General features: G+C 31.9%; 1 protein-coding gene across 1 annotated transcript in view; it reads right to left on the bottom strand.

Annotated features, from left to right (window-relative positions):
- Positions 1-15,990, bottom strand: part of LOC127719478 (zinc finger transcription factor lin-29-like) — an 88,949-nt gene extending 72,959 nt beyond the window's left edge. Inside the window, exons 1-2 of the mRNA XM_052225627.1 lie at positions 15,978-15,990; positions 6,249-6,433 (exon numbers count right to left, since the gene is read on the bottom strand). Of these exons, the coding sequence (XP_052081587.1) occupies positions 6,249-6,423 (175 nt within the window). The 5' untranslated portion in view covers positions 6,424-6,433; positions 15,978-15,990. The remainder of the gene's footprint in view (positions 1-6,248; positions 6,434-15,977) is intronic.
- Between the last annotated feature and the right edge of the window lie 465 nt (positions 15,991-16,455).

Raw genomic sequence — 16,455 nt, 5'->3', positions numbered from 1 at the left:
TTACTATTTCAAAGTCCTCAAATAACTAAAGGTCTCTTGTTATACACCTACCACTTAAAAAAAATATTGAAAGCTTCCAATAACAAATGTGAAGGGTTGACAAAGGTATAAAAGAATCAAATTAACAACTTTTTATCATAGTAAAGGCAGGTCACTATGTTTTTTTACATTCAAAAGTGAGAATAATATTCAAATTCTAAATTTCCATTTAAACATGATTTTGTTTACTCACTCGGATCCATATCAATTAAGAACCAAATTGAGATAATGTTATAAAGAATTTATAATAAATATTCACTGGACTCAATTTTTTTTAACTGGTAAAGTCTTTAATCTACAATGCCAATATCTTGTAAGAACTTGTAGATTTTGGTCTTCAGAATTAATGTTGCCCAATATTGATCATATGATTATTCAAAGAGCCCCAGATGATCTATGCAAAGTGAACATTATGACATCTGGAAGCATAAAAAACCTCAGCAGTCATCTAATAAACTTCTTTTGATAACAGGTTTTTGCAATTTTCATACTTAGTATCATAAACTCTGTCAATAATAAAGTTGATAACATAAATATGCTTTGATTTTAATTAAGGTCCGGGGTCATTAAATGCTTTTTAAAAATAAATAACTGAACAAATCAGTTTCTCAATTGCAGGGTTTATAAATATTCTACTACTGCCACCAGTGTGATACAACATCTCTCTACTTGTGGCAGTTAAATGTTAAAACTTAAAGACGAGACTTGATGAGTGTTTTAAATAGAGTAGAGAAATATCATATTGCATGCGATTTGGTGGTGGAATCTCTTCCTCTAATGATTTATAGACAATATATTGGCAAACTTTATCTTTCCTTTTCAATGATCTGCAAAAATAAGTGTTCTTTTGATGTCAAATCATCAGGCATACATGGGTGCATTTTTTCGTGACATCACAATAGAAAATTTAGAGGAAGGCAAGAAAATTTTACGTCTTAATTGAATTAAGACCAATGAAGAACTCCGAGATCAAAAGAAAATCATGTCGATTATAAAAAAATAATAAATGGTTTGGAAAAAGTATAAATAAGCTAAGAATTAATTTTTCACATAAGTAACTAATACATATAATTTTAATGTTATATGAATAAAAGGACATATAATATATACATCAATGAGACAGAAACAGAACATCCCAATGCAATCCAGAAGAGGGAAACATACAATCTTTATCTGGAGACAGCACTTAAACAAGTGTTGGGGATAAACTAGGTTTTTAGTACTGAACACTTTTTATCTTGATCACTGGAAAAACAAAAGAAACATAAAACAGAATGTACAATATAAAATTAATTCAGAAAGAAAACTAAACTCTCTAGAATTGGTGTAACTGCTAGGACTCAAAGAAGCCAAAATTTGACAGGGCAGTAAATAAAAAGAGGACTCACAAGAAAACCATTAAATGGGCTACAGTGACTGACAATCAGATTACTCCTTTAAAACTTTTAAGTTCAATTCAAAATTCATTGCAATTATTGTGAGATAGTTTCAGATTAAGATTCTGGTACATGTACAAATCTGAATTCAGACTAAGTAGTTAATTGTTAATTAGTTGCCAACTACCTGTTTAGAGAATTACAGCCTATCACTGCTATGTTAAGGTAAATGTAAGGAAAGATGCACTTGATTTTCTGCTTTGTGATACTTGGTCCAAATGAGGTGCCCTTAAACTATTGTATACTCAGGTGATTGGCCACTCAATCTCCTGATATGAGAAACTTTGTCCATGTAAACTTCCAGAATGTGGTACTTTGTCTTGGTCAGTGGCCACATGGCATACTGGTAAGTGATACTTGTGAGTTGATCTACCAGCATTTGGTACTTAGTTCATTTGAGTTGGTCTACCAATATTTGATTCTTGGTCCATATGAGTTGTACTACCAGTATTTGAAATTTGGAATAAGTAAGTTGGTCTACCAGTATTTTGTACTTGCTCCATGTGAGACAATCTACCAGCATTTGGTACTTGGTCCATGTGAGTTGATCTGCCAGTATGTAATACTTGGTCTATGTAAATTGATCTACCAGTATGTAATACTTGGTCTATGTGAGTTGATCTACCAGCATTTGATACTTGGTCCATATGAGTTAGTCTATCAGTATTTGATTCTTGGTCCATATGAGTTGTGCTACCAGTATTTGAAATTTGGTATAAGTAACTTGGTCTACCAGTATTTGGTACTTGGTACATGTAAGTTGGTCTACCAGTATTTGAAATTTGGTATAAGTAAGTTGGTCTATCAATATTTAGTACTTGGTCCGTGTCAGTTGATCTACCAGTATTTGATACTTGGTCCATATAAGTTGATCTATCAGTATTTGATATTTGGTCCATGTGAGTTGATGAATCAACATGTGATACTTGGCCTACACGAGACCAACCAGTATTTGATACTTGTTTCATGTGAGTTGATCAACCAGTATTTGATACTTGGTCCGTGTCAGTTGATCTACCAGTATTTGATACTTGGTCCATATGAGTTGATCTATCAGTATTTGATATTTGGTCCATGTGAGTTGATGAATCAACATGTGATACTTGGCCTACACGAGACTAACCAGTATTTGATACTTGGTTCATGTGAGTTGATCTACCAGTATTTGAAATTTGGTATAAGTAACATGGTCTACCAGTATTTGGTACTTGGAACATGTAAGTTGGTCTACCAATATTTGGTACTTGCTCCATGTGAGTTGATCAACCAGTATTTGATACTTGGTCCATGTGAGTTGATCTACCAGTATTTGATACTTGGTCCATATTAGTTGATCTATCAGTATTTGATATTTAGTCCATGTGAGTTGAGGAATCAACATGTGATACTTGGCCTACACAAGACCAACCAGTATTTGATACTTGGTTCATGTGAGTTGATCTACCAGTAGTTGATACTTGGTTCATGTGAGTTGATCTACCAGTATTTGATACTTGGTCCATGTGACCATCTACCAGTATTTGGTACTTGATCCATGTGAGTTGATCTGCCAGTATATGATACTTGGTCCATGTGAGTTGATCTACTAGTATTTGATACTTGGTCTATATGAGTTGATCTATCAGTTTCTAATACTTGGTCCATGTGATTTGATGAATCAATAAGTGATACTTGGCCCACATGAGTTGATCAACCAGTATTTGATACTTGGTCCATACATGTTGATCTACCAGTATTTGATATTGGTCCATGTGAGTTGATCTACCAGTATTTGATACTTGGTCCATGTGAGTTGATCTACTAGTATTTGATACTTGGTCCATATGAGTTGATCTATCAGTTTCTAATACTTGGTCCATGTGAGTTGATGAATCAGTAAGTGATACTTGGCCCACATGAGTTGATCAACCAGTATTTGATACTTAGTCCATACATGTTGATCTACCAGTATTTGATATTGGTCCATGTGAGTTGATCTATCAGTTTCTAATACTTGGTCCATGTGAGTTGATTAATCAGTATGTGATACTTGGCCCACATGAGTTGATCTACCAGTATTTGATACTTGGTCCATGTGAGTTGATGAATCAGTATGTAATACTTGGCCCATGTGAGTTGATCAACCAGTATTTGATACTTGGTCCATGTGAGTTGATCTACTAGTATTTGATACTTTGTCCATATGAGTTGATCTATCACTTTTCTAATACTTGGTCCATGTGAGTTGATGAATCAGTATGTGATACTTGGCCCACATGAGTTGATCTACCAGTATTTGATACTTGGTCCATGTGAGTTGATGAATCAGTATGTGATACTTGGCCCATGTGAGTTGATCAACCAGTATTTGATACTTGGTCTATGTGAGTTGATTTACCCGTATTTGATACTTTGTCCATATGAGTTGATCTATCTGTTTCTAATACTTGGTCCATGTGAGTTGATGAATCAGTATGTGATACTTGGCCCAGATGAGTTGATCAACCAGTATTTGACATTTGGTCCATACGAGTTGATCTACCAGTATTTGATATTTGGTCCATGTGAGTTGGTCTACCAGTATCTCATACTTGGTCCATGCGAGTTGATTTTCCAGTATTTTTTACCAAGTGGATGTGAGTTGATCTACGAGCATTTGATGCTTGGTACATGTGAACTGATATACTATTAATTGATACTTACTCAAGGTGTGAGTGCTCAGTTGCATTCCCAAAACAAATATTGCAGCTTGAAAAAGTATTAATTTGTATACCTTATCACCAGAGTCTGATATTTCTAAGGAACCCTAGTTCCAGATTTATTTGACAGATATCAGGTCTATATGATTATAATTTTTACCATTTTAACAGACCCTTAAGGAAAACTGCAAGTCTTCGGCCTGCTTGTTAACCAACAATTTTATCACTAGCAGCTAATCATACAGACAAACAAAACCTGCAATTCTAATTTGGTTCCTCCATACATCAACACATCCTTATCATGTGTATTATATCCTATTTCAGTCAATAATGAACTGATTATTAATTCTATGGGTCTGACTTGCACTCATTTGGAACATTTTGTCTTCTGAAAATTCACTCGACTAAAATAAAGTTAGTAATAAAACAGTTCCAATGAAAGACTAATGTTTAAGTACATGTTAAGATAGGTGAAAGAACCTCACAAAATTGTATACATTGAACATAAATGTTACATGGTAATTAACAAAAATTATTAAATCAATTTAGGACCCAAGAACAGTCCAATATTCTGAGGAATCATACATTAGAGACTAATAAAATCAAGGAGTACTGAACAGTCAAATTGTGTTGGGATATCAAACGTATTTATGTGACAGGCTAATATTATTAAGGAGTTCTTAACAGTCAAATTGTGTTGGGAAATCAAATGTATTTATGCGACAAGCTAATAAAATCAAAGAGTTCTGAACAGTCAAATTGTATTGAGATATCAAATGTATTTATGCGACAAGCTAATAAAATCAAAGAGTTCTGAACAGTCAAATTCTGTAGAGATATCAAATGTATTTATGTGGCAAGCTAATGAAATCAAGGAGCTCTGAACATTCAAATTGTATGGAGATATCAAATGTATTTATGTAACAAGCTAATAAAATCAAGGAGCTCTAAACAGTCAAATTGTATTGGGATATCAAATGTATTTATGTAACAAGCTAATAAAATAAAGTAAGAGGAGCCCGAAACAACCAAATGGGTTTCTACATATATGTGACAGGCTTATTAACATATTGAAAAGACTCATTTCAATAGGGAGAATATCCCAGAACATTCTTGTAGTTACTTATCAGATAAACTAAAGGATACACCATGTTCTACAAATTTAAGAGCAGCGACACTTTTCACAAAAAATCTTACAATTGAAATTAATCGTAAGTAATACTGAAATGTGTATGACTTACAAGATCTTTTACTCTTTAGATTTTTTGTAAATAGAGCGGCTGATTAGCAATTTCATCAGATCTCTTTCCATTAATAGATAAATATCTCAAGACATGAAAGTCATGTGTATGTCTTATAATTTAACAGTATGAGGGATATTTCAAACTCTTCTTTAAAGAGTTGTGGCATTGATTGTTTAACTTGAGGGGTCCTATTCTCTTAACAAGCGACTTTAACTTAAAAGTACTTAAACAGACTAGAAGTAAAAGCATATTTATAATGTAGGGTGAAAATGACTATCCAACAGCACAGGTCAATGTCCGACAGGTGGATCCACGTAAACATATATCTATATACCCTAGTTAATTAAATATCATGCTTATTTGACATAACTCAGAAAATATAAAAGCAAAATCAAAAGAAGGTTCACGACCATTATCAGAATCTTGAATAAACAAAAATACCTATGGTATATTTTTCTAATTTTAAAATTTTTAAATATGTAAAATATAAAAAAAAGTGTTGTTCTCAAAATTCAAAAAACTTAAATATATAGGAGGTGGAAAGTAACAGGGACAGTTCTTACACAAGAAATCAATTTCAAGTAAAGAATATAGATAGTTTACCTGTTTAAAAATACTTATAAAATTGGTGAGAAAATATTTCATAATGTAAAGTGGATTATGTAATTTCAAATCACTCATATGACATACTTTTTCTTTGGTAAAAAACACTTCATATATCAAATAGGTTCCTCTTTTTGACTTATAAATGGAGAGTTAATCTCTCTATAATAAAAAAAATATTTCTTGTAAAGCCTGTCCCCCTTAAATCCCCCCCCCCCTTTTTCTAAAAAAAAAAGGAGAAGACAAACCTGAATCTTGTCGATGATACTGTGATGGTGTTGGTGGTCGGTGGTGAACAGATGTCGGGATGGGAAAGTTTCCAGCTGTGATGTTTTGGTTCGATGTCGTGGACGGCTGCATGTCCATCCCCGCCGACTGTAGATAGGGCTGTGCCATTCTAGACGTCAGAGCTGCCTCAGCCATTGTCGGATCCCTGTTAGACATCAACCAATATGTTAACATCAATTTAAAGTTCTCAAACCATGGGTCCATCTCATTCTCTTAAGACCCAGTCTTATTCTCTACTGCGTAAGATGATTAAAGTTTCAAAGTGACACTAAATATATCCTTAAGAAAAATCAATGTTACGATTCAGATCTGCAATGCACTTGTAATTTCACTAAATCCAATCATGCATTCGTTGCAGCTGCACACATTTTTTTCTGCACTACACATAATTTACACAGTGAACTAATTCAACCTTATATAGATTTATGTCTTGTACACATATTTAGTATCATAACAGTACTAATAGGTCCTTCCTAATATTTCTATTTCAATTAAACAATTACTAACTGAAGATCTAGTTCAAATAAAAAAGAACCATCATCTGAATGTAAATTTCATCTGTTCGTATTGAAAGGAAATGCCCTACTGTGAATAATAAATTCTGCATTTAATGTGCATCTAATCAATTTTAACACAGGTCTGCATAGAGTTTGCAATTTTGTCTTCCTATACTACAGAAGTACGATTACGTAATCAATCCTAGCTCTACGGCAAAAAATACATTTGCAGTCAAGTAGCTAACCAAAAGTTTTAAAAATCAATTTTGTGTTAAAATTTGACATGCATGTAGATTTTTAAAATCCCCCAAACCAGGAAATGGTGAAGTGCAAGGTGTAATTCTATTTATAGAATGTAAATTTGAATGATTAGGGTTTTTTAATGTGCATTTTGTGCAGTCATGAGAAGCTAGATGATTTTTTCCACTAAAATGTTATTGCCAACTATTTTTTTTTTTTGATACAAGATAAACAGAAAAATATAATATTACGTAACAACATTTATTAGATGGGATCAATAACTCAAGTCCTGCACATATGAAGATTTAATTACTTATTGATGAAAATCATTTAAATTATTGAAAAGAAATATGCATAAAAATTGCAAATTTTTATTCAGTTGGGATAAATGTTAAAATTTGTATTGATTTGAAATAAATTGTTATACAATTGAAACAATATTTGAGAAAAAAATTAGATGTGAAAATTACTAATGGGAATACAATTTCATGTTAAAATAATTATTTTGTTTTATACAAAGAAACTGCATTTTAGTATGCATTTCTTTTCATTTTGTGTACTATTAAATCACACAAGCATGATTCTGATGGATAAAACATTCAATATGAAATTTTAATATTTATGTCATGGAAGATAATGTAATCTTCATTATCAGAATAAACATTCTTAATGTAAAAGGTTTTAAAATGAAGAAAACGGAATTCCCTGATGTGTGGGGAATTAAAAATGAGGATGAAAAGGAAATTAAATGAAAAAAGGAAATTGTAGAGTTACAAAGAAAAGAATATGAAATGGGAAATCAAAAACAAATAAAATGAAGGATTGTTGGGAGAGAGAGAAGAAGGAATAAGATTTATAATACAAATATTTTCTAAGGTAGACAGACTATTGGTATCAGTCTATCAGTAACTCAAGGCTGTGTGGCCATTATATATTTTCAGGACCCAATCTTAATTCTTTAGGGTATCTGGTTACAAGGCCTCTATTAAAATTTCACCCTGAAATGGATAGGGAAAAAGTCATCTTTTTGAAAAATGAAAAAAAATGTTTGCACCAAGTAAAAAAAACAGACAAAAATTATATCAAAGTGAAAAGCAAAAAGCTTTAAAAACGTTGTCACCAGACAGTTACTCTGCTGAAGAAATGAAAAGACAACACTGATCACTAGACTAGATATAAAGTATATATACAAAATGTCCTTTATTATAAATATTTTGACAATTTGTGTCTTATCTGTATCATACTGGATTTTACCAAATCAGTTGTGATGGGGGGAAGGCATAGAGGGATGCACCCCCCTTTTGATGGGAAAAAAATTTTTCTGATAAAATCTGCAAAAATGAATTTAAACATTATAGACACATAGGCCCCCTCTTTCTGAGAACCATGGATCCATCCCTGCAAACAATTGGAAATCCAAAAAAGTCAAAAGTTCAGTTTAAGATCAGACAACCAACCAAATGTCAGAAAAAGTAAAGCAGTACAGTCACATCAGTCTAAGGGTGCAGCAATGTAATTCTAAGGGAGGGGGAGGGGGTTAGGTTTTAGTTGGGTCTTTTTAAGATTGCTTTCCAAAAAAAGTTATCTGTACCAAGAATTTAAAAAAAGAATGATTGCTGTTGTGGGTTAAAAAATGTCGTGAGGTAGAAATCCTTGCCCACACATATATCTACATCTTGTTTTAATCCTAACTTCAAGCGTAAGGACACAGAAAACAAAATGTTCAGGTCTAACTTGACCTGAAGGTTTGATAATATGTAAAATAGCTCAAATCTTGTATGTGTTTTGACAAATGTATTCTGATTATAAAACTAGGGTGATTATCCTGCAGAACAGAATGTAGGCTTGGTAGACAAATTGGTTTTGAAGTAATATACATGTACATTTCATTAAATGCAATTACAATAATGATTTGAACAGTGAAAAATTCAATCTATTTATGGTATTCAAATAAACTTTAATGTACTTTTACGATATGCTTTTACATTTGTCATACTAAAAAACAACAGCTGATTTACTTTCATGTATCTCCATGTACATGAAATGTAGGCAATCAGGCTATACAAATGATTTAGTAGTTTAATTCTACAAGTGTACAATACAACAGCTGTTAACAAATCAGTGGAAATTGTGTTTAATTCACTGGACTTGTCAAATTAATCCTAGAAATTGGTTTTTTTTTCATGCCACACCCTTGTTTCTCCTCTTACATGACAGTTTTTTATTTTGATTTGACATCTATTACAAAACAACAGCCACATTTATTTAACAATATGAATGTATGCATTGCCTTTAAAAGGACTAAACCATATATTCATTTTGTCCTTGATTGATTAACTATTGGTGTAAACCACCACTAGCATCAATCTTTGACAGTAAGTTTTTATTGGGGGAGGGAGAGGGGTTAACTAGTTTTTATTGGCGGAGGGAGAGGGGTTACCTAGTTTTTATTGGTGGAGGGAGAGGGGTTACCATGGAGTTTCTGCAGGAAAACTGGCAATCCTTTATGAAATAAGTTCTAAGTCAAGAACATGTGCAGCTTTCTAGGAGTGGTGTTCGAAACTCATATAATCAGTGCTGACTGGCTAGTAATCACTGTAGATCTAGTAATCACTGCAGATCTAGTAATCACTGTAGATCTAGTAATCACTGTAGATCAAGTAATCACTGTAGATCTAGTAATCACTGTAGATCTAGTAATCACTGTAGACCTAGTAATCACTGTAGATCTAGTAATCACTGTAGATCTAGTAGTCACTGTAGACCTAGTTATCACTGTAGATCTAGTAATCAGCGCTGACTTGCTAGTAATCACTGACACTGTAGATCTAGTAATCACTGTAGATCTAGTAATCACTGTAGACCTAGTAATCACTGTAGACCTAGTAATCACTGTAGAACTAGTAATCACTGAAGATCTAGTAATCAGTGCTGACTTGCTAGTAATCACTGACACTGTAGATCTAGTAATCACTGTAGATCAACAACGGTAAAAGTTGTAAACATGAAAATTTTCGAGATGGTTTTTTTTTCGCTTATTTCTCTATTATAGAAAATACACTAGAATATTTAAGCGAGAAAATTTTAGAAAACAGCAGCATTAGTGTGAAGGGTGTGTTAGAAGTGCTAATATGACCCTGCCTGTGTGAAAAGTTTATGAATAGAAAAATATCTATGTTTACCATAAACCACTCCACCATTGAGGCACCTTTGATAATGACAAAGAGTATGATTCAACTTTTTAACAATTTCAAAAATACAGGTTACAATTGACACAAAAAATTAACTAGACAAAGATGATGCCCCCACAACAGGCTTGAATAAAGTGTAGTGGACTAAAGATTCAGTAAATAGTGATGTTGAAGTTAAAAGTTTGGCCTCTGATAGACAGATTTGATGCAAAGACAACAGTTTTGATTTATTCCATAATGTAGTACAATTTATTTTTGTTGTTCCCTTTGAACTGCAAAACTCAAGATTTATAAAGTTTATAACGAATTAAAAATATTGTGAATGTTTATATGTACATTTTAGAGTGCCATATCCAGTTAACAATTGTTCTAAGTAAAAGTTGGACTAATAAAACATTAATTCAAAAGTGTATTTTTGACATGAAAAGTCATCGTAAATGCATTTTTACTTATTTATGTAATGACAAAGGTAAACTAGATGACTTTTAGTCATGGGGGGCACAGAAATAGCAAAGTTCAACATCATGTGAAGAGTAAGTAATTTAAAAGAAAATCAAAATTCTGATAATGTGCACAACTTTAATACATGTCTAAACACTTTGCATAATAAAAATGAATTCTAGCTTACAGAAATATTTAAGTCTCTAAGCAAATTATTTTAGCAATATGTAAGTCTATAATGTATTTACAACATTTTGATCTGACTCTTAAACTGAGCTGGAACTTTGACTTCTAACCCGAATAAGGTTATCCTTACCTCATGGTAAATATGTTTACTAATTTAATGAAGACCATTAAAACAGTTTGGTTCAATATCTTGCTGACAGGTTTAAAGGTATCTATTGACATATTGAACACAACCAGACAGAGATAAACCACAAACAGAGATAAACCACAGACAGACAGGCAATCAGACAGAAACACTCAACAGACAGACAGACAGACCTATAGATATAGGCAACAGTTTCTTTCAATATTTTGTGGCATGGTTGTAGTTATACAATGCAACATAGAACACAGACAGAATATATTTATAGGAAGACAAAGACATTACAGCAGACAGACAGAGACATTCAACAGGAATACAGTCAGACAAACTCCATATGTAAACACACAAACTGTCAGATATAGAGGTTCTGCAGATCGACAGATACACCCCACATAAAGAAACACTTTGCAGCCAAACAGACAGACAGACAGGCGGAGACACTCCATAGAATTACATATAGACATATTCCTAAGACAGATAAAGACACTCCACAGACAGACAGACAGACAGACAGACAGACAGGCAGATACATTCAACAGAGACAGTCAGATAGACACTCACAAATACATTCTGCAGCAAAACAGACAGAAAGAATAACTCCACAGACACAGTCAGATATACTGTCAGTCAGACACTAAACAGACAGACAGTCATTGCAGACTGAGACACTTTATAAACAGACAAACTGCCAAACATACAGGGTCAGCAGACAGACAAACAGAGACATTCAATAGACAGAAAAAAAACACCCAATCCTTAATCAATCAGCTTTCTTATAACAGCAGTCCTTTATTATTTTTCAATCCTTTTGAAGTAACTTCACATACAAAAACAAATTTCAAATTACAATAATGTATAACCATATGTTATACTACCACTATCAAACATATGACACAGTATTGTCATTAAATAGCAATAAACAGATGAAATCTTGTTCCTGACTGTGTCCTGCATAAAACTTTTAATTCATACATTTCATATTGATCATTTGATCTACAGCAATATATTACATAACAACACCAATCTTATAAACATAATCAAACATAACAATGAATGGTCCCTTGATAGAAACATGACATTACTGTACCCAAGATAATCTATTTCTTGTCTCAACAAATTAATGATTATCCCCCTTTTTTCTTGTAAAGTTTGAAGATAACTAGGGGCTGGTATTAAGTCTTAAATTGATCTAGGAAAGACAACACAAGAAAAGAGAAAAGACAAATAATGCTCTAAAACATAACAATAAAAGAATGAGCAACACAAACCATACAAAAAAACAATATTTGCATGAACTTAAGTATTCAAGAAAGGTAAGCAATTCCTGCTCCATATATGGCAAAAATTGTGTTACTCCTGATACTAGATGGTGAATTGTGTTACTCCTGATACTAGATGCACTGTAAAAATGGTGTTTAGATCCTAAACACATTTCTAAGCACATCTTTTGTGCACTTTTTTTTACATGTTTAGATCTAAACGTGTCTCAGTACAATGTGTTTAGGATTGTGTTTAGAATCGTGTTTAGCTTAGAAAAAGTGTTTAATTTCTAAACACTTTCATTTTTAAACACATTAAAAGTGTTTAAATTCAAGACATGTTTAGATATTATGTGCTTACTGAGAAATGTGTTTAGAAATTAAACACAATCCTAAACACGTTTAGATCTAAACATGTAATACAAGTGTTTAATTTCTAAGCACGACTTTTACAGTGTGGTGAATTGTGTTACTCCTGATACTAGATGGTGAATTGTGTTACCCCTGATACTAGATGGTGAATTGTGTTACCCCTGATACTAGATGGTGAATTGTGTTACTCCTGATACTAAATGGTTAATTGTGTTACTCCTGATACTAGATGGTGAATTGTGTTACTCCTGATACAAGATGGTGAATTGTGTTACCCCTGATACTAGATGGTGAATTGTGTTACCCCTGATACTAGATGGTGAATTGTGTTACTCCTGATACTAAATGGTTAATTGTGTTACCACTGATACTAGATGGTGAATTGTGTTACCCCTGATACTGCTAAGATGGTGAATTGTGTTACTCCTGACACTAGATGGTGATCTGCACTTCTATACATAACATATAAGTCTATAAAATTAGTTTACAAAAACCCAACAATACAAGAAGAACAAAAATAGAAAGAGAGTTCCAACAATGGGCAGTATCAACACAAATCACTGGTTAACAAAAAATGTGACAATGTGACCAACAATCATGCCAAAATAAATGGACATTTTTTTTTTTTTAATTGTATAATGACTTCAAATTTTTCTATGTTTATATGAATTTTATTTTTTGAATTTGAATGAATTTTCAGAAAATCTGTGCAAATCTTTAGGAACTAAAATTTCTATATATTCACAGATTCTTCTTAATTTTCTTCAAGTCTTTTTTTCTATAAAATAAATTTCAATTTTCTCATAAATCAAAGTTTTTGTATAATGTTTGATGTACATTTTCAGATTAAAGCTAATCAAAAATTTCAAAACCAAAAGTTGGATTAATACTGAGCTCAGCTTCAGACTAAAAATAATAACCAAATATATATCTAATGTTCATACATGTATCGTCCTGAACATGCATGAAATATTTGCAACTGAACATTAAGCACTGCTCAATCATTCCAAAGTTCAATTAAATTTCCCTAAAAGGACTATAAACTCATTTTTTGTGGAACTAACATAATATCAGCATAGAATTTATAAAAAAAAATTAAATGTGTAAAACAACTCTATAACTCTGGACCTATGTCACAGCATTTATAGCTGACTATACTGTATGGGTTTTCTCATTGTCAAAGGCCATACGCCGTGCAGTGACTCAACATTGCTTATATCCATGACATTTGAACGTTGTCTCATTGGCAATCATACCACATCTCCTTATTTTTAAATTGAATCACTGGTCAGATGATCACCCTTGTGGACTTTCATCAGCAGTGATTAGATAAAAGAAGATGTGGTATGAGTGCCAATGAGACAACTCTCCATCCAAGTCATAATGTGTAAAAAGTAAACCATAATAGGTCAAAGTACGGCCTTCAACACAGAGCCTTGGCTCACACCGAACAGCAATCTATAAAGGGCCTCAAAAATGACAAGTGTAAAACCATTCAAACAGGAAAACCAACAGTCTAATCTATATAAAAAATGAGAAACGAGAAACACTTATGAACCACATCAACAAACAACAACCACTGAGATATCCACTTAGATAAAACATTCATTATATCATTTGTACACGAGCTTATATGATCATAGTATGAATATTGGCTGAGATATGTAGTAAAACGTAAAACTTAAGTATGGTTTAGGTTATAAATATTTACCAAAGTCAACAATCCATAAAATAGCAATCAAATGCCCTTCTCTTTATATCACATACTAGATTTTCTCATTGTTGAAGGCCGTACGGTTGCCTATGATTGCTTACATCCACTTCAATTGAACTTTGGTGGATAGTTGACTCATTGGCAATAATACCACATCTCCTTATTTTCATATAGTATTCATTTAGAAGCTAATACATACAACAGTTGATGGTTGTAAGCCAAGAAGTTCTCAAGATATGACTAGATTTATACATGAAAGCACATATGGACACAGGGGGGATATCTAATAGTTCTTCCCTAACTTTGTTACTTTGTTGCACTTTACTGAGACTGACTAATGACATAGATAATATATAGTTTGTTCATTATCACCAACCATCATCGTAATTAACACTACCTATATTCCCTATGGAGAGTAAAAAGAATATGGTTCAGATATATAAAAACAACACTTTCAAACTATATTTGGAAATTATAATATAGATATAGTTACAGAACAGTGCATTTATTATTGATATGACTTTATCCTTTTCTATTAAGATTACAGAAGATAGTGCTGATTAGTTAATTCATTTTGGATTCTTTGAATATTTATAACTAAGATAATAATTTTTAAATTTCATCACCTCACTTGAACAATTAACTTTAGATTTTGTCATATATTTTCTATCAACAGTTTGTATATCTTTTTTCTGCATCACAATACTATGACCCAATACTTTCCTCAAAAATACAGTTTAATTGAATGGTATAGGGGAGATAACCCAATAATACTATGTCTTTTTTTGTGTTCAGATAGGTTAAAATGTTTCCCTTGTAGCAAATGAAAATTTTTAATATAATAAATTCTATTTCATGTGAAATTTGTTATAATAATTGTATAACTTTTTACAATTAACAATAATGCAAATTTGTTAAATGCTAAAACTCTGCACATTAAGTTGTAGTATAGTGTGTTTGAGTTCTATAAATCTTCAATTTTTTTTTATTAAAATCAGATTTTTAAATTATGTTGTTTATTTTGGAGTATATATTCATCTAAGAATATATGGCAATTGCTGATCATAAATTTCAGAATTTTTGCTCAAGTAATTAAACATTTAACGTTGTCCAATTTTGATTTAATGTTACTTTCTTTAACGGACATCAAATAACTGGCTAAGTGAATGAATTGACCTTGACAGCAACTGGTCAGGTGTTCTTCTTTTGATAATTCTACAGTATAATTTAAATATGTATGGAGATGATCTTTGTCAAGAGTGACTTTCATTCATACTTGTGAATGGCTGTAAAGGTCATTATTAACCTGTACCTCTCTCTGTTTAACAATAGGGGACAGATTGTGTAAACCATATTTACAACAGAGAGCTAATGGTCAGCTTTTTTATTTACAGACAATACTTTCATTTAAAAAATTGTCAGGGTTCCTATTTTCAACAATAAAAAATCATAGATATAAAATTCATCTACCACATACAAGCTTTTTAATTATACATATTTGTTGAAGAATTATATATATTTTTCTAAGAATTATAGAACTCAAATGAACTATGATAAAAATAGCAAAATTTAAAATATAAGTTTTGATTTCAGTTTTCATTCTGTCCCAATTTTCTCAATATTTAAAAAAATAATTTCTGAACTTACTGTAATGCGTACATAGCTATATATAAATCTACAGGTAAAAGCCAAAGAAACTAATATATCACAGATTTATAGTTCCTTATTGCAGAGAATTACTCTCATTTCTTCCTTAAATTGACATAAATGTATCGGTGTAAATCTTTATCATTCATTCCAAATAAAAAAGAATACATATGAAAGTTTAAAATATAGTCTTAAGTTTAATATCTTAAAATTGTTGGGTTGCTATCTCATACCCATCATCTTCTTTCATCCATATTGTACAACCAAATGTAAATGGTCATGTTTTACTGAGATAGAAAAAAAAACTAAAAAGAAAAGTAGGTTTCCATTGTATCATATAATAAGATTCTTAAAAGTGAAAGGTATATACACCTTACAAACATTCCATATACCAAAAATAGTGAACCTCTTGCTTATAGAAACAGAGCTAACCACTTAAACTTAATGTTTATCATTGAACCATGAAAATGAGGTCAAA

The sequence above is a fragment of the Mytilus californianus genome, unplaced genomic scaffold (assembly GCF_021869535.1).
Source record: "Mytilus californianus isolate M0D057914Y unplaced genomic scaffold, xbMytCali1.0.p SCAF_11, whole genome shotgun sequence".
In the NCBI taxonomy this organism is placed as follows: Eukaryota; Metazoa; Mollusca; class Bivalvia; order Mytilida; family Mytilidae; genus Mytilus; species Mytilus californianus.
Note: the sequence above shows the minus strand (reverse complement) of the source record. Positions and strands in the feature narration are given on the sequence as shown.